At 50.2% G+C, this 25,785-nt stretch overlaps 3 protein-coding genes across 7 annotated transcripts in view; all 3 read right to left on the bottom strand.

Annotated features, from left to right (window-relative positions):
• Window positions 1-261: 261 nt before the first annotated feature.
• Window positions 262-2,934, bottom strand: Hoxa1 (homeobox A1). 2 transcript variants are annotated; one of them, XM_051152367.1, is made up of 2 exons: window positions 1,887-2,934; window positions 262-1,406 (listed from the first exon to the last, which is right to left on the bottom strand). In XM_051152367.1, the coding sequence occupies exons 1-2, from the start codon at window positions 2,554-2,556 to the stop codon at window positions 1,051-1,053; spliced, it is 1,026 nt and encodes a 341-aa protein (XP_051008324.1). In that variant the 5' UTR covers window positions 2,557-2,934; the 3' UTR covers window positions 262-1,050. The 2 variants fall into 2 exon arrangements, with proteins under 2 accessions (XP_051008324.1, XP_051008326.1); XM_051152369.1 differs by lacking the exon at window positions 262-1,406 and having other exon boundaries at window positions 1,922-1,981; window positions 2,200-2,934.
• A 4,404-nt stretch (window positions 2,935-7,338) lies between these two features.
• Hoxa2 (homeobox A2) lies at window positions 7,339-11,279 on the bottom strand. 3 transcript variants are annotated; one of them, XM_051152365.1, is made up of 4 exons: window positions 10,970-11,279; window positions 10,290-10,811; window positions 8,768-9,835; window positions 7,339-8,121 (listed from the first exon to the last, which is right to left on the bottom strand). In XM_051152365.1, the coding sequence occupies exons 3-4, from the start codon at window positions 9,138-9,140 to the stop codon at window positions 7,382-7,384; spliced, it is 1,113 nt and encodes a 370-aa protein (XP_051008322.1). In that variant the 5' UTR covers window positions 9,141-9,835; window positions 10,290-10,811; window positions 10,970-11,279; the 3' UTR covers window positions 7,339-7,381. The 3 variants fall into 3 exon arrangements, with proteins under 3 accessions (XP_051008322.1, XP_051008323.1, XP_051008321.1); XM_051152366.1 differs by lacking the exon at window positions 10,970-11,279 and having other exon boundaries at window positions 10,290-10,880; XM_051152364.1 differs by lacking the exons at window positions 10,290-10,811; window positions 10,970-11,279 and having other exon boundaries at window positions 8,768-10,038.
• A 2,967-nt stretch (window positions 11,280-14,246) lies between these two features.
• The window catches only part of Hoxa3 (homeobox A3), a 32,152-nt gene continuing 20,613 nt past the window's right edge, over window positions 14,247-25,785 (bottom strand). Inside the window, exons 1-3 of one of the 2 annotated variants that reach the window (XM_051152357.1) lie at window positions 20,077-20,273; window positions 16,624-17,272; window positions 14,247-15,293 (exon numbers count right to left, since the gene is read on the bottom strand). In XM_051152357.1, coding sequence (XP_051008314.1) covers window positions 14,485-15,293; window positions 16,624-17,152 — 1,338 coding nt within the window. In that variant the 5' untranslated portion in view covers window positions 17,153-17,272; window positions 20,077-20,273 and the 3' untranslated portion in view covers window positions 14,247-14,484. Of the gene's footprint in view, window positions 15,294-16,623; window positions 17,273-20,076; window positions 20,274-25,785 lie in introns of those variants that run through there. The other variant, XM_051152356.1, reaches the window with a different exon arrangement.

Below are 25,785 nucleotides of genomic sequence, written 5' to 3'. Positions count from 1 at the left end.
GGATCTCAGAGCTGTTCATGATTGTACAGGAAATGGGACTCATCACAGGCTCATAAAGGATAACTGATAGAACTCAGTGTGAGACTTCAGGGACATCAAGACATTGTGCGACATGCAGAAGACTGTTCACGAATCACACAAAATATACATTCATTGTGCCACCCATCACATTAACAGTTAGCTGGGAATACATTGTGTCCAGCCGAGATAACGCTGGGAAGGAAGGGCGATGGAAAGAATATCTTTAGGCCACACAGTTTTAAATGAGGGTGGCCAGAGAAGCAAGAAGAAATAGGTGGCATTTGGGAAGGCTTGGAGCAGGAAAAGATCTGAACTTGGTGCTTTGCAGGCCTTCTCAACTCTGAAAGAACAAATTGAGGCTGCCTTCTGAGGCATCTGACTCTGTTGTTTGAATGAGAGAGGTGGTGTGTTTTTTTTTTCCCCTTCTTTCACCCATAATCATACATAAACTAACTGTACCAGTTTTGAAATTTTGCCCACCCTGTTTGATTGTTACCTACATGTTCCTAGAAAAGTTGTATAAAGATAAATCTCTCAAGAGAAAGCGTTTACAACCAGCAAACTCACACACATGAAATCAACTAAGTTAAGGAGTGAATTCATTGTGTAAACACATTCAGTGCATCTTTTCTTCATGAGCCTTTGGACACTCTTTTCTCTATGTCCTCCTTAAGGGCCAGGTAGAAAAGAACAATACATAGATAAAAGGTGAGATGCCTCCCTCTTGCAGATGTCTGCTGGCAAAGGGAACTGTTGTTCTCCAACAGACATCTGAAAGGAACCATAGGTCGTGTGGAAAATCTCACAGCAGAAATTAATGTGGGTACCCAGTGTGGATTAAGGAGTTAACTTCTAATCAAGTCTCCAGAATTCTCTGGAAATACATTATCTTGGCCAGGAGCTCCCAGATAGGACCAGAAAGGAAGAGAGACACTGTAAAGAAGGAAGATAAGCTAAGAATGTGCTTTGGGTAAGAAATTCCAGCCCAGGGAGAAGAAGCCTGGGCTGCAGAGTTGGGCTGGGGCAGCCTCAGTGGGAGGTAGTCAGGGTGTCTGAGGTAGATGATGCCGGGGAAGGGGCGCAGGGTGAGGAGCTGGATTTCTCAGAAGATTCTTCAGCTTTCTCCTCGCTTCCAGGAGGAGTGGCAGGAGAGATGGGCAGGAGCCCCTCCTTTTCGCGTTTCTTCTGCTTCATGCGGCGATTCTGGAACCAGATTTTCACCTGGGTCTCGTTGAGCTGCAAGGACGCGGCTATCTCTACCCTGCGAGCTCGCGTCAGGTACTTGTTGAAGTGGAACTCCTTTTCCAGCTCCGTGAGCTGCTTGGTGGTGAAGTTGGTGCGCACTGTGTTGACTTGACCCACGTAGCCGTACTCTCCAACTTTCCCTAGTGTAGGAGAGAAAGAGAAGAAAGGTAAAAATTCTTAAACTCTTATCCGATTGCCCCGTGCTTGAGGCAATATTTGGTTAACTGCTCAGCACAACCCCCCCCCCCCCGCCGGGAAGCCCCAGTGACCAACGTGTAAAGTGTTAACCTGAAGTCAACCATTAGCGATCAAGCTCGTGATTAATGGAGCCTGCAGATATTAACAGAACACCACTACCATCACCGACGCCTCCCACCCCAACACACACACACACACTTTCTACCTTCAGACAGCTTAAACCCAGGCCCCTTTGAAAAATCCAGGCCCAGAAAGTCCTTTGCCCCAACACACCTGGACACCCTAATACCACACACTGCAACTCTACATGACATTAGACTTAAGCAGGAACCCGTCTCTTAAAATCATTCATTTTCCTAGAAAACTAGGTGCACTGGCCCCTCTCAAAAGCATTTGTTTGCTAGCTAGCCGGCAGGACTCACCTGTTTTGGGAGGGTTTCTTTTAACTTTCATCCAGTCAAAAGTCTGCGCTGGAGAAGACGTCTCTGAAACAGGGGAGCGACAGGCTTCTTGGTGGCTGGCGTGGAGAGGGGATAAGGAGTTATTATACGTGGCCAGGGCCAGGCTCTGGTGCTCTTGTCCGTATGAGTGGTGAATGTACTGGGGCGATCCCACCGTGCCCCCAGCATAACCCTGGTGGTGGTGGTGGTGGTGATGCTGGTGATGCTGGACCATGGGAGATGAGAGGTTTCCAGAGTAAACAGCGGGAGCGCACGGGGGGTACCCACCACTTACGTCTGCTTCCTGATTTAATCCATAGGGGCTATAAGGCGCGCTGAAGTTCTGCGCGCCAAAGCTTGGACCACAACTCGAGTGGGAATAGGAAACCCCAAGGTTCCCAGAAGTCTGGTAAGTAGCCGGCTGAGGGTGGTGATGGTGGTGATGGTGGTGGTGGTGGTGGGGCGAGCTGATTTGCACCCCCCTGCCCACTAGGAAGCGGTCGTCGCCGCTGCAGCTGTTGGCACTGACCGCGCAGGATTGGAAAGTTGTAATCCCGTGGTCAGAGGGGTAGGCTCGTGCTGAGCAGGTCCCGGAGTCGCCACTGCCAAGGATGGGGTATTCCAGAAAGGAGCTCATTCTTGCATTGTCCATCTGTCACTGAGTGACTGGGTCCTGCGAAGCCCTGGGTGACCGTGTGCCAACTTTCTCACTTCCTCCATAGGACCAGAGAAGAAAAAATGATATGAATGTACAGTGCGCAAGAGGCGGGGCGGGAAGGCTAAGGGCTCCAGGGGAAGGACACGTGACTTTGTCAGCCAATGACTGAGCCGCCTGCGAAAGTTTACGGGCTGCGGCTATGATGGATCACCGTTTCAGTGGCATTTAAATCCCTGGCGCTCCCTCAGTCTAGGTGACGCGCGCTCGCCCCCCCAGGCAGCCCGGGCCGCGGCGGTAGATGCGGCTGCTGCCAGAGCGGACTTAGAGCACTGGGACCACAGGGAGTCAAGACTGCCTTCTGCGCGCGCCCGACTCCGCTGGCCTCCGCCTCCAGGATATGGGGACGGGGGGGGGAGGGATGGGAGGCGACCCTCCGCCACCCCTTCTCCACCCAGCCCCGAAAGCTGAACTGCAAAGAGGTGAGAAGGGACGGGGCCTCCCGGCTCTCTTGAGGCGGCATCCGTGGGCCGAAAATCTCTGCCTTAGTCCCAAGGACCTTGGCGGAGCCGGGAGCAAGGCGGGTGGGAAGGGTGGGAACCCAGCAGATACCACGCCCTCAGCTCGGTGACCGCGACCAGTACGCAGGCCGGGCGGAGAACTGAGCCTGGAACCGCGGCGCCTAGGGCGAGGCTGCGTCACTGGCTCACCAGCCTCGGAATGTCGAGGGGCGTGCGCAGAGGATTGACCGGGAGGAACAAGGGTGGGTGTGCTGGAGACATGAGCAAGAAAAGAAACTTCTGTCCCCATCCAGAGGGTCTCTGAGCCCTCTTCCCAGACTCCTACCGGCCAATAGCGTGGCAGTGGGAGCTTCTGTAATTCGACCCCGGGAGGGGGGGGGGCCTAGAAACTTAGCTCTCTGGGAAAGGCCCAGCTTCCGCTCTCTTCCCTACCCTCCCTGGTCCCTCGTTCTCTTCCCCTTTCTCCACCTCAATCAGCTTTGCTCTTGGTAGCCCGGCAAAATCCGGAGCAACTGTGATTCTGGAATTTGAGAGAAAGAAGGCAGAGGAGAGAGATGGCGCTAGCAGATGTGGCCGACGTGAGAGCCAAGCCTGAGCTCCCGGCCATCTGCCGACTCTTAAGAGTCTCAGGAGCTTGCGCCCTCCTGGGTAGGCCTCAGAAGGCCGGATCACACACAGCTCCTAGAAAGTATGCTGACCTCCCCCGTCACGTTTTTCTCTTCCAGGAGGGGCATGTTAGGAGTGGGAGAACCTCCTCTTCCGCCACCCCCTATTGCATGTGTGAAGAGGGTGGGGGGGGCTGAGGACTGGCAGGTGGGAGGGGCAGTGGACAGATGGCTGAGTGGGTGGAACACTTTCAACCGACTGTGTAGTTGCTTGTGTGAACCTTCAGGTCAATCCCCAGAGGGACACGTGCAAATGTGAGCATCATCCCAGGACAGGGGTCCTGTTTTCCATCAATCTCGTCCTACAAGGAGGCTGATGGTGTTGGTAATTGCTGTTTACTATTAGATTTCATGCCAACTCTGGGCTTGGAGAAAGAAAAGGCTAAACAGATGAAAATGGACACATTCTTAAGTAGGGGAAATTCAGAGGTCACCTAAGAAGCCTGGCAGACAATTCTGCACGGGTTTTACTCTAGCTTTGGATCAGACATGAAATGAACAGTGTAATTTATGTGAACGTTTGGGGGGTATCCTTCTCTATAGAAAAAGGAATTTCATACTCTGGGCAGACACTTTTCAAATGTAAAGTCAATCTTCAGACTTCTGTGTTGTCCCCTCCCCCACTTCTCAACCCCTCCCCCTCCGTCCCACCCCCGTCTCCCCCACCCCCAACCCCCCACCCCGCAAACCCGACCAGCCTCTGGGAAACTTAAGCAGATCTTTGTCCCTGGTCTCCCTTGGTGGCAACAGAACTTTTTCTCCCAACCACTTCTCTGGGAAATGGTCTTTCTCTGTGAAGGTTGACTCACCCCAAAGCATGGTTAAGGGGGAGCAAGGGCTGAGAAGTTTCCCCTGCCTTAGCTTCAGCTCCTGAGGAATCATCCAGGAAGAGAAAAAGTAAGATAGACCTCCCGGAGGAGGTTCTCTTGGGAGGGCAGTCCTCCAGCTATGAGGAAAGAGGGAGTCCTGTAGGTCAGGAACAGGAAGTGAGAGAGGCTTCATACCGTGAGTGAGGCTGAGTTGCTCTCTTATCAGAAGGCAGCTCCAGGCCCTCTGTGTGTTTCCTCGGTCCAGGTTTGTGTTAACCTCCTGGCTCCAGGACGCCTTGCCTCAAAGCTGTTCCGGGCCTGCGCTGTCCTAGGCCTCCTCTTCCACCTTTCGGCTACTTCTCGCTCCCTGAAGCACCCCACCCCCCCCCCCCCCCCCCCCACCCGCCACCTCTGTTTTTCTGGGCAGCCTAGGTAGGGTGTTGTCCTCGGAATCACAAACACACACTCGAACCAGGTCCATAGATACCGTGCACTGCTCGCTCGGGCTTCCGGAGACCTTGCCCTATTAACTACGGAGCTCCGCCTCTGCCGGCTTGTGGGTCCCTGTTTTCCCGGGGAGGCTCTCCAAGATATCGCCGCCCCCCACCCCGCAACCCCCAGCCTGGAGTGGGTAGGCTTATGCAGGTTAGGATTCTTTCCCAGCCCCCAACCCCGGAGAAATCGGAAAGGCCACCGTGCAGGTTAAGAGACCTTTGGTCTTTTGAGCAGCGAGGAAGCCAGCGACCCACGCAGGAATCGAGCTAAAGTCTCTTTAAATAGCCCCAAGAGAGTGGGTGAAAGGCGAGCTTAGGCCATGAGTGAAGTAATCCTCTGCAAGCGGCATGCTTGGCTCCAAGTGCCTTTTTTCAGGCCCCTTCTACTGGAAAGGGAATGAGGGAGGAGGAGACAAACCGAGGCCCAGAGCTGTTCTTGGCATCCGCGGCTCAGCCAAGCTGTTGTTTTAAAAGAGCAATAAAAATGAATTATGACTAAACGCCTTCTAACTTAATGCTTTCGGACGGGGATCCCCGGCAAATACGTAAGAGGATTTTTATTTGTGCATGTGTTCCTGCAATTGATCTCTTTGATGACATTCTCATTCATAGAAAGCGTTTGATTTATGAGCTTAGGACGAATCGTATCCAGGAGCTGAGCAGCCCTGGCCACAGCCGGGATACTCTGTTCGGCTTTCAGAGCCTGGGGCCTGAAAACCGCCACTGTCCCCACACACCAAGGTTGCTGAGGGATTTGGGGAGTGAAGGGTGGAGGTAACGTTGGGAGCAAACCCCTGAAGAAAGATTGAGGTTTCCTTGTAACTCCCAAGCTTTTGCTGCTAAGAGCAGGGTTCTTACATCAATCAGCCCTCCCAACGCATGCACGTGTTGCTGCAGTTTCTCACGGTAAGTAAGTCATCAAAATAGAACCCAGAAAGGAAATAAATGAATAAACGTGGGGGGAGGAGAGACAAAGTAAGGGGCGAAAACAGAACAGCCCAATAGTACACCCTAGATCACATTTTATTGATAATATTTCATTTAAAGTGCTCCTTTCTCTAAGAAACTGGGTTAATTAATAATCTAGGATGCAGAAACACTCTGTTTTAAAAATCTCAACTTGCTAACCTGACTTCAAACCTTTAATGATTTATTATTAGCAATGTAAACAGATTTAAGAACTAAATATCAGTGTGTGGGGGGGTGTTGTCTGTGTGTGTGGCGTGTGTGTGTGTGTGTGTGTGTGTGTGTGTGTGTGTGTGTGTGTGGTGAAGGCAAGAATCTTGGGATGACTGGGAAGAACCCTTCCTAGCATGCATTTTTTTCCAACTAGTAACTAATTGCTTTGTTTTATTTTTGTTTTCTTCTATCTTTTAGGTCTGTTTTGCTTGAGCCCATCAACAGCTGGGAGATTAATCAACCACACTGAAAAACAGGGGCAGAGAAAGGAGGAGTTGAAATGTAGCTGTTTGAAACAAATGTGTGTAAATAAATGAATTGTTGATAACTTGGTTATTGACCTGGAGACTGGTAGCTTGTTAAGGGAGCTCCACTTTACTCATCCCAGAGCTGGGAGGGTGTTTCTGTAGGCACTTTATTTCTCCACTTGGGCTGGGGCCAACTCAGGCTGGCCAATCCTGTTTCTATTACTGATTTAATTCTGTGGCTTGAGTCTCAACATTGAAAACCAAATCCATTCCCTGGGGTGGTGTTGGTGGTGGTGGTGGGGCAAATACTTGCCAAAAGCTCTAGCCACTTTCTGGCTTTCTTCTTTGTTGCTATCTATTGCAGACTTTGAACATGCCACCATAATAAAATATATTAAAATTGAAAAAGGTAAATTGTGACCAGACTTTTTATTTACCATATTAGACTAAAGGGAGTATGAGAAATCAGCCTGAGCCTTGAGAAAGAGGGGAAGAAAAAAAAATAAGAAAGCTACTTATAGCAAAGGAGAATTTATTCTACCAAAAATACGCATGACAATGCATCCTAATGTGATACAAAAATAAAAAGAAAGTGACAGGACAATTTATGGTCACTTTCTTGCAGGCCTCGTTTTGTTTCCAGGAAAATCACATAGAAGCTTGTTGGGGTTCTGTGTAAAACGACTAAAATGCCAACATAGTTTGTAAGAGATGGCTTTAAAACTGGGTCAGGGAAGAACAGTAAACAGAAAATCCTGAACATTAAAGAGAGTCAGGGTAGATCAGGAAGAAAATAAAACAAAAATCAACTCCCGGAATAAAAGAAAGCGAAACCACCTGGTCAAAGGCAGTTTGTTTTGTTTTGTTTTGTTTTGTTTTGTGAAGCTTTGCTTTGCTTTAATGTTCTTAGTAATTCAGATGCTGTAGGTCGATTGTGGTGAGTGTGTCTGTAAAAAAGTCAAAGCTGTCAGCTGAAATATCTACAGGACTGTCCAGGGAGCCTGGCAAGCTGGGCGACAGTGCATCTGAAAGCTGCAGGCAGGAATCTGTGGAGAAAACATTGAAGTCCTGTAAAGAGGGGACCTCGAGGGCCTCGGGACTGTCATTGTTTAGGCCAGCTCCACAGTTCTGGCCCATTGTTGACAAGCAGTTAGGAACAGTGGGTGACTGATGCTGAAAATGTTTCAAATTTTTCTCATTGCTGGTTAAAGGCGAAACTGGGAAAGTTTGGGAGTCGCCATTGTGTCCGTTGGGAGCCTGCTGTTGAGAGAGCGCGTTTTGCTGAAAAGTGTAACCCTCCCTCTCCAGAAGAGCCCCAGAGACACTAAGGGCTTGCTCAAAGAGTGACTTCTCTTCCTCGTCTTCCTCCACTTTCTCCGAGTCCTCCAGGTTTTTAAATTTTCCTTCGCTGTTTTGGTTCTCTTTGCACTGGGTTTGCCTCTTATGTTTCATCCTCCGGTTCTGAAACCACACTTTCACTTGTCTCTCAGTCAAATCCAGCAGCGCGGCGATTTCCACCCTCCGGGGTCTGCAAAGGTACTTGTTGAAATGAAATTCCTTTTCCAGCTCCAAAAGCTGAGTGTTGGTGTAAGCAGTTCTCAGGCGCCTGGAGCCCCCGCCGCTGCCATCAGCTATTTCCAGGGAGTCTGCAGAAAGGGAAACCAGCAAGAGACACACGTACAGTTGAAGGTGGAGGGGTCCCGGCAGGGTTATTCCACTGGAGAATAAATACAGCAGAAAAGATATACAGCAACAAAATGGCCGCCCCTGGATGCCGCGCTGCTATTGTGCTGCCTTTACTGGGAGCCCAGCCGGGAGAAGCCCAATCTCTTCCACCTCCATCAAATCCCTGCCTGTGGCTCCCCCCAACCTCTTCATCCGGGAGCAAACTTTATATTAGCTACAACACAATTTATAATTAATGCATCAGCTGCTTAGCTGAGCAAGAGCGGTCTATCACTCTTCATTACTGTCAAAAAGCCAAACTCTAGGACAAGTAGACAAGAGGAGGTCAGTTCCAACTCAAATAAATCATCCTACATTACACAAGTTAGGGAAAGTCCCCCCCTCCTCAAAATATATATGTCTCATTGTGGAACTCGGGATCTATTTTCCCTTCCATCAAACCCACTCCTGAGCCCAGAGGGGCATGAGACCGACCACCAGGCATCTCTCTCTCTCTCACTCTCCCCTTCCCTCGAAGCCCATGGTCCCCTCCCCCATAACCGCTCTTAAGGAAGCCCGAAGAGGGACGAGGGTCCTGGGGACCTGGGGCCAAGTCTCCGGACTGACCTTTATGGCCGAGGCAGGCTGGGCCCGTGGAGGCGGTGGCGGGCGGCAGTGCGGTTTTCTTGGCCGCCTTCTTCTCCTTCATCCAGGGATACTCAGGCGGCTGCAGGGCGCCGGCGGGCACCGGGCTGCCGCGACTGCCCGCGGGGCTCGACTTAGGGCGGCCGCCAGCGCCGTGGCGAGGGTGACTGCCCGGGTTCAGGGTGGGAATGGTCTGCTCAAAAGGAGGAGGAATCAGTGTCGAGTGTGAAAGCGTCGAGGTCTTGATTGATGAACTTTGAAATGTATCAGCGACAGGGGGAAAAGATGTCAGGCACTCAGCGAGCGACGGCTGGCTATTGATAAAACCAATCTCTCGCTCAAATTCGTAATTCATGGCCTTCTCCTTGGAGCCCCCTCAGAGAAAAAGTTCCCTCTTTTGGAGGGGCTTTGGGGGGGCAAGGCCCAGGAAAAAGGCGAGCGCGGAGGTAAAAAAAAAAATCTATCATAGAAGATCGCTGCTGGGGTGTTTTTTTTCTAATTCACTGATTACAGCCGTATGGGGACCGCGCTACTATTAAACTATTGAATTCATGGAGACAAGGTTGAAATTGGACCGAATTGGCTGTCACATGATTGCTTCTGCCCAATGACAATTTGGGCTTTAATCAAAAGAAGCCACTGTCTGTTTGATTGATCCAAAAAAGTCAGAAAGGAACGCCTCATTGGGGGCCATCGAGGCTTTATTTACACTTTTTTCAGGGCAAAAATACATATATGTGGGTGTGGATGGGAATGCCCCGGAGTGCGTGGGGGTGAGAGTGCCTGTTTGCCTCCTGATCTGCAAGGATCTAGTGTGCTCCCTGGAGTGTGTGTGAGTGTGTGCGTGTGAGCCCTACTGCCGGTCCCGCCAGCGGCTGCCCTCTGCCTCCCCCGCACACTCCGCGCATTGTTTGGGACTGTCGGGAAGACGCCTCGCACCTCACAAATCATTTAAGCACCTCAGCCTGACGCCTGTAGTCATTAACAAAGTAATCCATTAATCTTCAAAGTTTTGACACCCGAGGGCCCTGCATCCCAGCCACATAAGTTCTGCTAAGGCAAGAGAAAGGAGCAGAGGAGAGAGAGAGAGAGAGAGAGAGAGAGAGAGAGAGAGAGAGAGAGAGAGAGAGAGAGAGAGAGGGTATTAGGGGTTCCTCCTTCCTTTTCCTCCTGTACTTTTCCTAAAATCAGTTCCTGGATCTCAGAACCATTCATATTCATATTCTCTCTCTCTCTCTCTCTCTCTCTCTCTCTCTCTCTCTCTCTCTCTCTCTCCCCCACCCTCTCTCCTTCACTCCATTCTCCTTTACTCTTTTTCCTCTCTCCTTCCTCCACCCCACTCTATCCTGTCTCCCTCTCCTCCCTCTCAGCCTCTCGCCTCTTCTCAGTGTCCAGCCTGGGATCTGCATCCCGGCCCATTGTTAGCCAGCTTTTCCACGGGCAGCTTTGCATCTGGCTCCTGCGGGCAGCGGAAAACGAGAGGCAGCTCTCGAAGCTTGCCGACCTTCCAACGCCATCAACTTCTCAGGAGTGGCTGGAGATTATAGATGCTTGTGCCAAGAGAGACAGCAGCCCCAGGTCCTTATGTCCAAATCCCCGTAGCCTGGGCGGCGGCCAGCCAAAGCAATGCCGCCCCGAGCAGGCTGGTGCGGCTCCTGGCACTCTGGGTTTCATACCCGTAGGGCTCGGGTGCGGTGAGTATTTCCGATTTCCAGGAAGACTGCTGGAACTTATCAGCAGGAAGGGAAAGGACTCTTGTTCCTCGCTCCCTTATCCCTCCTACTCTTCTTGGGCTTCTTGTCGCTCTGGTTGGGGACTGGTTGGTTCAGATGCAGCGAGTGTTTCTTGGCAGCCTGAATTGCCTCCCACACCTTCCTGCTTTTGGGCACCAGGGAGATTTGCACCCTGGTTCTGTTGTGGGAACCAGCACTGCGTGGGAGAGGGCGACTCAAGGAGGAGTTGCATCGCTTCAACTTCTCCTCCTTTCTTTTTCTTCCAGTTCTGAGACAGGACTTCAGATTGAGTGCTGAAGAATTCAAAAGATAACACCTTTAGATATCAAGGAAGCACTTAAAAGAAAAACCACCAAACCAGAAAGGAGAGAGGGAGAGAGAAAGGGAGAGAGAGAGAGAGAGAGAGAGAGAGAGAGAGAGAGAGAGAGAGAGAGAGATCTAATGAAGGTACCTTCTCTCCCTCAAGCCCTAAGGATGGAGATTCGCTTTTGCTTCCTTTGAAATGGACCAAGTGATCAGAGTGCCCCAGGCCGGCAGGCATCAGTGGCAGGAAAATAAATCATTCTGATGGCCAAGGAGAGAGAGGTTGGTGGGGGAGAAAATTTCTATGCAGAAAACAAGAAAGGCCGACCAAGGAGCAAGGGCAGAGCTCCATCTCTGAGGCCATCATTTAAGGGTTAGGGTTGGAAATGACTGTAAAATGGTCCTAACCTTGACCAGCTCAGAGCATTGCCTTGCAGATAGAGACGCTATTTTGGAAAATGTAAGATTTTCCAGTTTTCTTGCTTTTATTCCAAACAAAGCTCTGAAGGAAGTCTGGGTGTGATCAATCTTGCTCACCAAAAGCCTTGACAGCTTCTGGCCCTTAAGAACACATTTCAGCTTCAAGCTTTTTCCAAGCTCAAATGTGGCTGAGCAAAGGGGAGAGCAGGAAACGCAAGTAAACAAGGAAAATTTGCCCTTTTAAAGATTCTGGATTTTGGCAGTAGAGCGGGTTCTAAGGTTGCTTTTAGGAAAGGTGTTTTGCAGATTCAAAGGTAGTGGTTTTGGGCATTTGCTTTTACCAGAAAGAATTGAGGGACAGGAAAGTTAGAAAGCAGGGTTGCTCACTTCATTGGGTTTTGTCAGGCTGCGTGGGTGAAAGCTTTTTTTCTCTCCTCTCAACTGCCTTAATTCAAAAGCCATCTGGAAGAAAACCCTTTTCTGAGACTGCCTAACATTCAGATCTTCTCCCAATCTACTCCTTTAACTCTGGAGATATTTTAATAAAGCTTATTTTTTAATGTCCAGGAAGCTGGAAGTGAGTTGGATTTTTTTTTTTTTTTGAAAGCCAAAATGAACGCCTTGACTGGCAAGATATAGGAAATGGTATTAGGATCTCATTGTACACTCTCTACCCTAAGGGCAGGAGGAAGCTAAAGGGAAGATTTTTAGGCTCGGTTTCTAATGCTGGCATCTCTGATGGGTTTTCAGTCGAGGAGAACCAACACACACCTCTTCCCCTTGATGCTGCCCTTTATTTTCCCAGGTAATTTTGTCCATGTTTTTTAAAAATGCTTACATAAAAAGACTACTGTATATGCACGGGTTGATTTCAACAACCAAAAGGCTCCTCACAAAGACTGGCTTTCCAGCCTCTGCATTTCTGATGTGTGTGCCATATTTCTGGAAGGGAGGTTGAGGGGAGGGGAGCAAATCCACTTCCCCACAGGCCAAAAATCTTTTAAAAGAAAAAAAACCACGAATCAAGTGCAGGAGTACAGACTTGGAGAAAGCTCCTTCGGTGTGAGACTCCCAGCTTTCTTCAGCGGCCTAGTTTTGGATCCTCCGAGGTTTTTCTTTTTCCTAAAAGAAGAAAAACGGTCCCTAAAAGCTGCTCTCTGTGCCTCAGCAGGTACCCCAAAATGACTCCATGGCTTGCTGTTAAGGATTTCCTTAGGGCGCTGGGGTGTGGGTGGGTAGAGGCCATGATGATAGATATTTGAGATTGCAAACAAAATGGCGACATTCTCCACTTCTGCCTCTGAAAGATACAAACCAGGGAGAATGGGGACTCAAATGCCCCTCAATCTGTGTAGATGCAGACCAGCCGATCACTTCCAGCTCTGAGGAGTTGGTGACGGGATACAGCTGTGAAGCTTGCTTTTTCTGAATTTGCCTTCTTGAATCTGTAATGCTTTACCTTGAAGCTGGATTTTTTTTTTTTAATCTGCCTTTGACTCTGCCAGCCTGGGCATCCTATCTTAAATCCAAACGTGGAAATGTAATATTAAGCTTGTGTAGCAGCAAATGAAAGAAGTGCGTGTACAATTGCATTTTTATTAGAATGATAACAGTATCCTTTCTCTCTCCTCCTCCCCCTGGGGCCATAAAGAGAGAGGAAATAAATCCACAGAACGGCAAATGCTGAATTCCGGGAGGAATCTGATGCTGAGATTCATGGAAGGGATTCCTTCCAGCGCAAGGAAGGCCTGGAGGACTCTCTGGAGCCCAGTCCTTTTGCGGGCGACCTGAGGGAGCATCGGTCCCTTTGGAGCTGGATTTGGAAGAGCCCTCCTCCTTTCTGCGGGAGTGATAATGAACCACAAAGCATCCACAATGGAGACCCGGAATGCGGTAGCTTGTTGAAAGAACTCAAGCCCTTGCGCAGCTCCCAAGGTTTAGACGTTGGCCGTGTGGGCTTTCAGCGCGTGGTGGAAAATGAAGAAGAGCTCCAGTTTCCTGGTACGCGCCGCCCGGCACCTGTGCGCCCCCCGCTGAGCCTCGAGTCCGCCGCCTTTGTTTCCACCGCGCCGCCCCGCACTTCGCAGCCAGCTTGGGCGGCAGCTGGAAACCAGGCAGCCCAGCAGGCCCAGAGAGCAAGGGCATTTCCCGGAGCTGCGGCGGCTGCCTGAAACCTCGGCCTCTATCCCCAGAACTCCCTGAGCTTCCAGGCCAGACGCTCCGGCTAGGCCTCACAGTGCTGCCGCTGCCGCCTCGCTTCTGCCAGAACTCCACGCAGAGGCCAGTCTTCAGCCCAAAGAACCCCTTTTGACACGGATCTTAATCAGAATAAAAACTTTATTTCTTTTTGTCTTGTTTGTTTCTCAGAATGTGAGCAGCAAGGAATGTAAAACTCTCAAAACAAATCTAGCATTTTTTTAGCGTTCAGTTTTGCCGGATGTTACAAACCTAAACCACTGTTTTCAAACTCTGGGTCCTCTCTGTACTTATTGCATCGCTACGGTTTTTATAAAAGAATTTTATTTCGCTTTGAAATAAATTTTATATGTATGCCAATACGCCATTGAACAAAAGGCTCAAGAAACCTTCTGAACAATCAGGGTACAGAATTTCTTTAATATAAATACGAACGGATGGGGATAAATAATATTTAAAACTTAGACTATTCAATGCTTGCAAAAAATATAAATAAATCTGACTGTTCACCAGCATACACACACGGAAAGACGTACACTTAGTCATCTTAGCACAGGGAGTCCCTGTTTCAAAGCGCCTTTGATTTCTTTTTCTCGCTCATTACAAGAAGTGCAATTTTTAAAACTAAAACTTAAAACAAAAAAAAAAAAAAAAACGCAGTTGCTTCCTTTCGGGAGCATAACGTATGAACAAATTCACATTGAAAACTCGACTAAAAAGTTTGTTCGTATACCCTGTTTCTTATCAAAGTGTAGAGAAGGGAAAAGGTGCTGGGCCAGAGGCTGGGGCACACGGGGGGGGGGGGGGGGAGGAGGGGAAGTGTGGGTGGTGGCAATTGTCGCTACTGATACTGACAGCCTTTACAGCAACCAAGATTGCTACGTCACATAAACTATAAAAACGCATTACCAAAGAAAACAAAATGTGGGAGGGGGTGCAGAGGAGAAAAGGGGGGGAGGCAGGAGGAACATAAAACAAAATAAAGAAAAAGAGAAACCAAAGAAGGTGAGGAGGGCAACTCTCTTGGCACGCAGCCCGAGCCCATCATCACAGGTGGGTGAGCTTGGGCGCTTCCTGAATTCTTCCCTGAGAAGGATGGTGGGCAGTAAGGTCCGTGTAGGTGGGGTGTGGCTCCCCAGGCCCCGGCCCATGGTGGTGACCGCTGCCCAGCGGCCCAGTGCCCCCGTAGTCCATGGCAGCCGAGGTGGTGTGGGGGAGGTGAGTCAGGCCAAAGAGTGTTGGCCCAGAATTGCTCATGGGCTCCACATAGCTGCCCCCTACGAAGACGGGGCTTCCCTGTAAGTGTGGGGTCCCATAGCTGCCATTGCCCTGCAGGCTGTGAGCATGCGGGTCGTAGTCAGGGGTGCCCCCTGCGCCTGACCCCGCCGCTGTGTAGCGCTTCTGTGGGGGAGGTGGTGGGGGAGCACAGCTGGGCAGAGGCGCAGGATAGGAGGCCGGAGGCAACCCGTAGGCGCCTTGAGGGGGCTTGGAGAAGGGTGGGGGTGACTGGGGCTCATATGGGACACTGTTGACCAGCGAATGCATAGAGTTCAGATAGCCTCCCGCATTGGGAGGCACAGGGCTGCGACTTGGGGACTGGCCCCCAGACGAGGTCAGCATGCCCTTGCCTTTCTGGTCCTTCTTGTACTTCATGCGGCGGTTCTGAAACCAGATCTTGATCTGGCGTTCGGTGAGGTTCAGCAAGTTGGCCATCTCCACTCGGCGCGGCCGGCAGAGATAGCGGTTGAAGTGGAACTCCTTCTCCAGCTCCACCAGCTGCGCGCTCGTGTACGCCGTGCGCGCGCGCTTGGACGAAGCCTGCCCAGGCGGGCTCTTGTCACCAGCGCAGCTCTCCCCTGCCGGGACAGAGAGGAAGAGCGGTGTCAGGGGCTACTGGCGACCCCGCCCAGCTCCCCAGCCCTAGTCCGGCCCCTATGCTGTCCAAGACCTGAACAGAGCACTTCAGCACTGCCTTCCTCTCTTGGTGTGCGGAAACAGTCTAGTTAGCCTGCCCTTCCTTCCTCTAAGGAGCGAATCACGGAGTTCTTCAGAAGAGCAGCCGAGCCTCCAGCTTGCTGGCCTGCACTTTCTCTCTATTCGTCTAGCTTATGTACTGGCCCATCATTCGACTAGAAGCTTCCTGTGAGCAGGTGTCACCATCCTTGTTCCTTCAGTCGCCGAAATGTGGGAGACCTAGTGTATACATTTCATCCTCTCTGTTTGCCTGAGTGATGAGCCATTAGCTTCAACTAATCAGTTTTAAAATCGGCCGGGAGGAGATGGACAGATTGGCGGAGTCAAACCGGAAGACCTTCTCTGAGCAAAGGAGACCAGAGCGCTGGCACAAGCTGTCTAGCTCTGGTAGGGAAGGCCAGGCTCTTGGGAAGTGGTCATGAGGTTCTCAGTGTCATCAAGCAGGCTGCCCAATGTGTGCCTCCTGTCCCCAAATACCTGTTCTAGAGGTTCCAGACACTCACACACAGAGGGAAGCAGTAGGAACTAGAGGGGGAAGGGGCCAAGGTAACCAAGGGGCTTAAAAGCCCAAGGCCCTGAGGCTGAGGCTCCCACCACCACCACCACCACCACCACTGGAGTCCAGTTCCCAAAGCCCCATGTGGTTCCCATTAGGATGACAAGCTGACTCCCCTCCCCCAGGAGATGCCTGGCTGCCTCCTTCATTGTACTGAGACTGAGCAAGGCCTTCCCAGAGGTAAGGCAGCCAGTCCATCTGCTGCAGCCAGCATTGGCCCTGATTATAGACAAAGCATTGATTCTGACTTGGGTGATGATTAGGCCTGCTTTTATTCTGCCGTGCCTAGAAAAGAAGGGCTGTGTTCTTAGAGAGACAGTGGCCCTCAGGATGGTTCTCTCTAGAGGTCAGAGCTCCCAACACTGGAACAGGGAGGGATTCCAACTTCACCAGCCTTTGAGAGGCCCAGGGCGATTTTAGTCAGATTTATGTCTAGGGAATCCTTAACACAGAAACCTTTTCACCTCCCTAAGTAGCATAGATTCTGAAACATGTTTCCCCTCGTGTGTGGGGGGTGGGGTGGGGAGGAGTGGGGGAGATAAATTTCTGGAGATGTTCCACTGCTTCTAGGCTGTGCAACAGCCTGGTAACAGCTGGAAGTGGCTTGGTGTGTGGAGCGCAGCCAGAGGTCCCACCTCCAGAAGGCACCCATTTACCTGAGCTGGAGCCGCTGGTTTTCTGCTTAGTGTTCTGTCTCGACTCTTTCATCCAGGGAAAGATTTGTTTGCCCACGGTGGGAGAGTTGAGCAGGGGGCTCTTGGCTGTGCTGGCAGGGGTAGGGTTGTTGTTGGCACTTTGAGGGGGAGAGACAGAAGAGGGAGGCTGGGGAGCTGCAGGAGTGGGTGCAGAGGGCTGTGGTGGGGGCTGTGGAGGCTGGGGGGCTGGGGGGGCTGCCTGGGGAGGAGGGGGAGGCAGAGGAGGATCACCCAGGCCTGGGGGTTGGCTAGGAGGACCGCTCAGGGTGCGTAGACACGCTTCGCTCAGCTCATGAGGTTTGGGGTGTCCCCCAGCGTTGGCGGGGGACTGGAGGGAGCAGGCGGGTCGATGGTACTCAACGCCATCGGTGCCCAGAGCGGCAGACGGCGCGTATGGCTGCTGACTGGCATTGTAAGCGAACCCATTGGCTGCTTGGTAGGGGTAGCCACCGTAGATCGCCGAGCTGTCGTAGTAGGTCGCTTTTTGCATCGCGATGTTTCACGATCGTGATCGCACACTCTGACAAGGGCTTGACACCCGTAAGGGAGCACATTGGCACGCCCCCGCGGTCACGTGACACTCCGTCGCCAATGGCCGCCGCGCGCAGACCTGGGGGGGGGGGGCGGGAGAAGTGCAGCGCCGTGAGGGCTCCGCGCAAATCCATCTTACTCTCAATAGCTAAGTGACATGAAAGCCATAAAAGAAAAAGTGGTCAGCAATATTTAGCAGCACGACGTGGCCCCGGGCGCAGGGAGCCGCGCTATAAAAAGCTGCTGGAATTTACTGGCAGCTACAAATATTTGCTTAACTTGCGTCTGGAGTTGGGGGATTTTCCGCGGAGAAGCAGAACCTGTAAGGGCTGGAAGCTGAGTCTCTGGAGCCGAGGTCCAAAGTGAGACAGGCTCTGGAGGCTAGGTTGCGGGGAGGGGGGCGGGGGGTGCCTTTCTTTTCCAGAAGAAACCGTGGTGTCCCTTTATATAGTCTGAGGCTTTCTAAAGAACTTGGGGGAACTCTCAAAAGGGCAAAGGGTCTCTATTTTTTTTCCAACTCCCACCTTAGAATTTGGTTTGTTTGTTTGTTTGTTTGTTTTCAAAAGACCTAAGATGGTCGGATTTCCTATCCTGGTGCTCTCAAAGGTCTGAACACACAAAAACCCTTTTGGAGCTCAGTGAGCTTTGGAAGCTGAGTTTGTTGGGCAGCTAACCTTCTCTATTTTAGGGAAGAGGACCAACCTCTGCTAAATAAACTCTAAGAGGTCAAGAAGTGAGTGGGTGGGAGAGAAAACTTTGGGTGGGACCCCCCCTCTGTCGTGTGTGTGTTGTTGTTATTGTTGTTGTTGTTGGGAAAGAGCAACACCAGCACTCTACCACAAGTCACAATTCAAATCCTGTAACTTTCTATATACCCTTTCTCCCACCATGTTTTCCAGCCAATTTGAAACAAAAACACCTCAACCTCTTTTTCAAAGTTACAGGATATTCCAGACTCTCCTGCCTTGGGTTTTCTGAGGTGTTGTTCTTCCAGGCAACTATCAAATTCTACCTGTTAAAACATGATGGATTAGAGAGAAAAAAAAAAAAAAAAAAAACTAACCCACCAGGAACCTGAAAAACCAGCGTTCGTCTCCATGACCACGGCTTGAACTCTCCTTCCAACTTAACGATAATAGGTTCTGTCTTAGAAACTGCTATGTAATTTGATGTATGGGGGTCATTTGGCTCCAGAGGAGGCATGGAAGCACAAACCATAAACTCCTGCCAGACTTCCCTGATCTGTGTATGCTGGTGTTGATCATATTTGTTATTTGGTCCATTTTCCTGCTTCAGAAATACTATGTAAAGAAAAAACCTAAAAAGAGCAACCAAGAATCTATTTAGAGAGCAGTTTGTAGACGTGAACTCTGCGGTCTCTTGGTTTTCAACTTTTGCATGGTAGTAAACTTCTCATCCCAACAAGAAAAGTTCCTTGGAAGTCTTATCTGTTCACACAGAGACATGCACACTCAAAATGCTAGTCCCTCTGACCACTGAGAAAATTATAACGACAAATCCATATAGATTATGTTTTACATGTCAAGACCTAACTATGGCTATCCAATACCAGGATTATTCTGGTTTCCCAGAAGTGGCAGGTATCAACCAGGGGGGAAAAAAAATAAACATAACAAGCACCCACCAATGAGTGATTACAATTTTGTTTTAAATAATGAACCCCCTTAGATCTCATCATTAAACCAACAATCTGATCAACATCTGGAAAACAGGCGCAATTAACTTTCCAGAACCTCAATTTAAAAATTACACCAGCACTTATCCAGAATTATTGTGCATGGTCATGAACCCTGGGGTATTGTTTCCCTTTTGGAAACATCTAGGAAGTTACAGATAGCACTATAGAAAGTAAATAAAGGGTAAAATAAAATTTAAGAGTGAATTACAATTTAATATCTACTTTTCTCCTTCTTAAACTGACAACAGTTCCTATTACATTTGGCAGCATTAACGTCTGTCATTATAAATTTTTTGAGATACCAAGCTTGATTAAGGCAAAACATCAGGTTAAGAAAATTACTCTAGACATTTGAACAGCAAAATATTAGATAAAACAAAATTAAGTTGATTTTGAACGTGCAATATTTCTAGTGACTTTCTACGCCATTAGCACAGGCTATACCAGCTTGCAACTTGCTTAAGCCTTTTTTATCATACTGTACATTGTCTTGTAAAATAACAAAAAATATCTTTAAATTCAAAGAGCGTAAGGCAGCGTCCACAAACTTAAAATATGAATTCAACCCAGAGATTCCATTGTTTGAGGTTTGCAATCACTTAGGAGCCCACATAATCTGCCCCGCCAGCCCCCAAAGTTTTCAACCTAGTAAAGAAGTTGGAGATTTGCCAGCCAGGAAACTTTGCTTTGTCGTCCTCCTCACCCACCCACCAAGCACGGGCTACGGGTGGAGGGCGATTCCCACGCAAAGATCTGATCCTCAACAATACCTCCAGGTACAAGAGCTGAGGCCAGTTGAGGAGGCTGAACTGAGTCCAGGAAGCAAGCCCTGTTGTCTCTACATAAGGTATGCCCAAATTCGACCTCTATTCCAGACTCCTCTCCTTCCCTTAGCTGCTCTCACCCAAGTTTGAAAGGGGACGTGGAGGTAGAAGCCCCCGTTCCCAACCCACTCCCCTCTCCCCAACCCAGAAAAGTTGAGGCTGGGCTAGGGAAGAGGGGAGAGTGGGGGCGGGGATGGGAGCGCGGCCTGAACTGAAGTGTGAGGGTATCAGTCACTGCCGGCGAGGAAGCTCCGGCTTGTGAACTCTTCTTGAACCGAGATTTAAGTCTGCAGCCATAAATCACCAAGACGTACACTCCACCATTCAGCGCTGAGAGCGGCCGGCGGTGGCCCCGCTTACCTTAACTTCTGACGGCCGCCGCGGGCTCGGGCTTGGGCTGCGGCCCCGTGTCCCCTCGGCGCGGGATGGCCACAGACCCTCAGCATCCGCCAAGCCGGCGGGCGGGCGTGCGGGCTGGAGACCCCAAGGCCGGGACTCGGCGGAGAGCCGGACGGCTAAGCTACACTGGCGGCTGGCCCCCGGCGGACTGGGGCGGCTGGACCCCCTCCCCTCCCCTCCCCCACACCCGCCCCCGCCCTACCCGCGGCCGCGGCCCCAGATAAGCGCTGGCGCGGCCGGGCTCCACGGGGCTAGTGGCACCGACTTGGGTATGTTTCTTATGAATACTGCGCCGAGCAGGGGTCGGTCGGGGGGTGCGGTAAGGGGTGCCGGGGCGGGCGGGAGGGGAGATCCAAGCGGCTAGGGAAGCGCCGGCGTGGGGGGATGGGGCTGAGGCGAGGGGAGGAACAGGAGCAGAGCGAGCTCGGCGGCAGCGGGAGGAGGGCGGCCTCCCCCACCCCACGCCCTCCCTTCTTCCTAGGCGTCACTAAAGTCCAGGAAAATTATGCTAATGAGGACAAACGGCTCTCACAAAGGGGCTATCTTGCGGGGGTTCTATTTTTTAAGAATCTGTCTGAGAAACCACGCAATTCCCTGCCACGGACATTTTCACGGGGTGGGGTGGGGATGGGGGTGGTTAGGGAGGGAATAGAAGGATAAATGAGTTGCCCTGACTTTGGACAGTTTACTTCACCTGCCGCTCCCATTACAGACACTCTCAAAGCCAGTTCATGTGGTGTAGGAGATAGGGCCTATTTCCAGACACCTCCCAAATGCAACTCAACTGTCTTTGGTTATGATTCTAGTCCTAAAGGAGGAAAGTGTCCTAGGGTGGCGGACAAGAGGGATCTGAACCTCTCTGGGCTCAGGCACACACAAAGATACCCAGACACTTGAGTCCCCGTTTCTTGTGTGCCCATTGCACAGTACTGGCACGGAAGGAGGTCACCAACACAATTTCGTCTCCTAATTAGTCCAGTGGCCTTCCTTTTGCTGGGTTAAGCAAAGGCCTAAATTTCCTTGGTAATATGTTACAACTTTCAAGAGGATGGGATGCCCACCTCGGCTTCCCAGCAACTCCTCTAGGGTAGGTGTGTGGGGATGGGGGGGGGGGAGCGGGAAGGAGAGAAATGGAGCTTTTGTGCAATCTCCAGGCGTCAACAAGGGTCCTTCTCAAAGGAAGGTGTTAAAATTATAAGTAGTATGTTTAAACTGTCAGGGAGCCAAAGTGTCACCTTAGAGCAAAAACAAAGCCAGGGGAAAAGGGAGAGAAGTCAAAAAGCACTCGGGCAGGGTGGCCTCATGCATGCCAATGGTTTTTGTCATTTATGGCTGGGCAAGATTTATGACTCGGCTCCCCAAAGCTGTAAACAGAGCACAAAACAGCAAACACTTGCTCCTTATGGCATATCGCAGCAGCGCAACTTGAAAGGGAAGAACCGGGGACGTGTAGGAGGTGAGAGCCGGCGGCAAAAGAAAAAAAGAAAGAAAGAAAGAAAAAGGAAAAAAAAATCCCTTCGGCGGGCGTTTTCCCTTCTAACCCTCAGGGTCGGATGTGGCATTTGAAGAAAGAGGGCGTGGGTCAATAATCAACCCGCACTTTCTCCTCCAAACTGCTGACGCGACTCTCACCGCCTTCTCAGCTAAACCAGCTGCAGGGAAGCCGTGAGAACCAGACCTAGGAGTGGACTGTCTGGTCTAAAGGGGCTGAGGGCGTTGGAGCAAAGGGCTGGGGAGTCGGCGCTGCATACCTTTCTGGCTCGACCAAACCAAGGCCAGAAAAGCAAGCGCAGGGACCAGGCCTGACCTGAGGAGTCGAGGAAGCTGCTGGAGAACTTGGGTGAGAGCTCAACTCAGACCAGGGCTTCCACCCCTCTCTCTCGACTAGGCGGCTTCTGGGCGGTGGGCCCCAACCGGCAAAATAGATCCCTGATTTCTAGACGCATCTGGAACCTAAATTGTGGGTATCCCTGCCTTAACGCCTCTCATCTGAAATCCAAAAGGCTGGCTTCGGAGCAAGTATAGGCGAGATGATTAAAATTAATGATATATAATAGCATGTTTTTTGTTGGTTTGTTACAGTATTGTGATTGAAAAAAAAAAGTTTGATTTCTGCCTCTAGAAACTGCTCACATAGCGGTGAGCAATTCTAGGCAAATCCCCACCGTTCATCAGCTTCTCCAAACCCGTCAAGCTTTTCTTTGCTCAGCACCCTTGAGCTTCTTTCTCCTAAGTCCCATGATTTCCAGAGGGACTAGAAGAAAACATTCTCGCAGGCACAGAAGAGTACTCGGAGCAACGGAGGTGCCTGGTGGAACCTTTCTGCCATTCAAAGGGGTGTCCTACCCATCTCTGAGAGGTCTCACCTCAAGGCTATTTGTGCAAGCCAGGGAGGAAGGTGAGGAGTAACTTTTGGCAAGAAGGGACATTAAAATCCAAGAATGGGGAGGGAGGGTACTGAGGAAATACACTGGCCTGTGAGGTTGAGTCTTTTTAATAGCTAATCGGTTGGCCATAACCGATGGCTTTAGCTCTTTCCTGGGAGGAAAAAAAAACACAACTGTGCTCTAGGAAAGCAGTTCTCAATTTGCATGCTTTTTCTACAGAACCAATTTGGAGAGTCTGTCATTAGATATTTATTCCGCTTGCCGGCAGTGATGGCACAATAAAAAAAAGATGCCTCCAACAAACCTTCACTCTATTTCTTCTTCTTTCTATTGAAACTATATTATTTATGAGTCTTTAACTGGGTCAAAAATGCACCAGAACTGGGTCATAAATCATATGAAATGCTGACAAGTAATTGAACAGCAATTAAAGCTTACATTTTATTTCCAAAGGGTGTTTTAGAGCACTTGAACCGGCCTCAGTTAAGCGCGGTTGCCACCGAGGGACGGCAGAATAGGCCATTCCTGGGAAAGTAAATCTCACTCAAGTAGAGGAAGCCTAATTTGATTTTTTTTTTAAATAAAGAAATATTTTTTTTTAATTAAAGAGAGCAAATTTAATTCCTAACTCCTCACCAGGCATCCCTTTCTTTGCTCCAAGGAGCAAAGTAAAGCCCAATTTCTTCCACCTTTCCAAAGACTTCCACTCTTCCCAGGAGCAGAAGGTCCCCAAAGCCCAATTAGCCCCAGCCTGGCCAGCACTTTGGAAGCAAGCACTTTAACTCATCTCCTCCATGCTAGCAACAGCTCCCTTTGAGGGAACACGGCTGTCTCCGCTTGCTGAGGACTACACTGACTGAATTCCCTCCTATCTTGGGCACACAGGCCGATTCTTTAACTCTCAAGCGGGCTTAGGTGTGCACAGAAATCACCCAAACCAAAACACACTGATGGAAGCCTAAACTGAGCCCTGGGTCCCATTCTGAAAATCACACTGACCCAACCTCCAGGCAACTGGCAAGCTCACCAGTACCCCAAGCTTCTCCTAGGTCTGAGCTGCCTTTCTCCATCCCTCCCAGGCAGACACTGCTCTGGAAACAATGGCACGCCCTCCAGGTTGGACTCCCTGGGTCCGGCATGGGAACTCTGTCCCTGCAACCCAACACTGAACAAAGTGGCCGGAAGCATCATCAATAAAATGGCAGCGCATCTGCACATTTTCTTCATTGATTTTCCTCTTCCATTTGCTTAGGCTGCCCACCCAGGTCAGCCCTTAACCCCTCATCCTGCTCGGCAAACACTGGCCAAATGGAGAGAGACTCTCCTTCTCAGCTACTGGCCCCCACCCTTTTCATGAAGTCTGGCCCTTCTAGCTTCTTTTGCCCGCCACCCCTGCCTGACCACAGCATCCAGCTACCTCTGCTTGTCTGAGCATCAGAGCCCTCCCTCTATCTGGGGCTTAGCTCCTGAGACTTCAGCCCAGCCGGCTGCAGTGGGACAAAGCAACCCTAATACTAGAGACTGCTGGGTCCATCTTGTAGCCCCCAAGTGCCCTCTCTTTTACACCCCGATAATACTAGACAGGGAATTAAACTCAGAGTCTGAGGAGCTGCTGGGAAACCTTCAAATGCTTTCAGTCCTAAAACAGAAACAAAGGAAGACAGAGGCTGGAGGGTTCTGTCCATGATCCAGGGTCTCCTCGCCTGACCTTTGTCTCTCATAGCCATAACTCACCCTAGATATGAACAATCAGAGGAAATACCTTAAAATAAATTCCATCCTGGTGTGGCCTGGAGTCCCATCGGCTAGCTTGCCCAGAACTGCTCCATAAGAACTGAAAACTGCAACCCGCTGGAAGAGCGCTTGCTTGCTCCGGAGAAAGAGAAGGAGAAGGAGGAGGTGGGTGGGGGGGGGGGAGCTCTCGCTCTAAAGAGAATCTAGAAAACAACGTAATCAGAGACGAAGCCTGCCTGGGTCTCCGCTCCAAATACCACAATAATGTGCGTTATTATGTGCTCACGTGGTCATACGTCAACTTAAATCCTTTTATTTGAAATAGGGAGTCACTGAAGGAACCAGGTTTCCAAGCAGAACATTTAGGAAAAGTAGAGGACCTTGACCAGCTGAAGTCAGAGTTCTGTCTTGCCAGTAGGACCATGAGGGGGGTGCCCACACACACATACATACCACAAAGTTGCGTGTCTCCAGTTACATTTCCTTATACACACTCCAAACACAAGGGAACAGCAATGCTGTCTGTCTTCTTAGTGTCCACTTAACTTTCCCTATGGCCTCCCTTTTACAGACAAATTGAATGCAGCATGCCCAATCAACACCCTCTCCAGGCTTCTCTGACCCACAGAGTAGCATATGAAAAGACAAGAGCCCAGCCCAGAAATGACTGGCTAGGCAGTGATCAGTCAGCAGATTTCTTTATGGCCTGCAATTGTATGCAGTTTGCTAACACCCACGCCATACACCACAACCACTGGAGAAACCCAAAAAGCCCACAATTACCTGACAAAATGTTAATGTCTCTCCTCCAAGTCCAGTTGGTTTTGTTCAGTGACAGCCTAGTAGGAAAGCTGGGCTTTGCTATAAAGTTGTGGGTCAGGATTTCGGTATATCTAGAGAGACCTAATGCCCTAGCCAAACCCATACTTATGCATTTCCTCAGTGCCCAGCCGAGTGATACATGAAATTACATGCCTCTAAAAATGAAAAATGTAAGAGGAAATGATCTAATTGCCTCTGAAATAGGAGGGAGCACTGAACTCCACTGGATTCGCATGTGTTAACCTACAAGTCAGCCCAAGACCTGCAGACTCTTCTGAACAATCACCCCTAAGACAAGGCCACAGCTACTAGTTGAAACTGACCTGAACTGGCTCTGCTTGGTAGAACCTGGCTAAAACAAATAAACTGTTCTGCCAGTCTCCACCCATACTCTTGCCTTCTGTTTGTTTCAACCTTTTCACAGGCTGTCTAAAAGTTCCCTATCTTGATTGCTGAACACTGAGTGTTCTGAGCACGCCTCAGTCTTATTCCTAGAGAGTTGGTCTTCAGCTGGCTCTAAGTAAAGGGGCTTACTTGTTTAGCACCTGCAGGAGACTGGGTATGAGCCTCCCCATCTTTTCTCTCCAGAAGGAACCCAAAAAGGGTCTGCTGAGAATGCAAGGTCCTAAGTAAAGAGACTTTCTCATGATCAATGGGGGGGGGGGGCGGTGTCCAAATCATCAGACCAGTAAAAAGGGAGACCGAAGCCCTTGGAAGTGAGCACTAG

This window comes from Acomys russatus, chromosome 10, assembly GCF_903995435.1.
Source record: "Acomys russatus chromosome 10, mAcoRus1.1, whole genome shotgun sequence".
NCBI lineage: Eukaryota > Metazoa > Chordata > Mammalia > Rodentia > Muridae > Acomys > Acomys russatus.
This window is presented reverse-complemented; position numbering and strand designations above follow the sequence as displayed.

Bases quoted from the DNA above. Each gene is read 5' to 3' on its own strand.
- Hoxa1 (XM_051152367.1), bottom strand. From the start codon at position 2,556: ATGGACAATGCAAGAATGAGCTCCTTTCTGGAATACCCCATCCTTGGC. The intron at 1,407-1,886 runs GTGAGTCCTGCC...CTCCTACACTAG, and splicing joins AAGAAACCCTCCCAAAACAG to GGAAAGTTGGAGAGTACGGC.
- Hoxa2 (XM_051152365.1), bottom strand. From the start codon at position 9,140: ATGAATTACGAATTTGAGCGAGAGATTGGTTTTATCAATAGCCAGCCG. The intron at 8,122-8,767 runs GTCAGTCCGGAG...CCCTTTCTGCAG, and splicing joins AGCCTGCCTCGGCCATAAAG to ACTCCCTGGAAATAGCTGAT.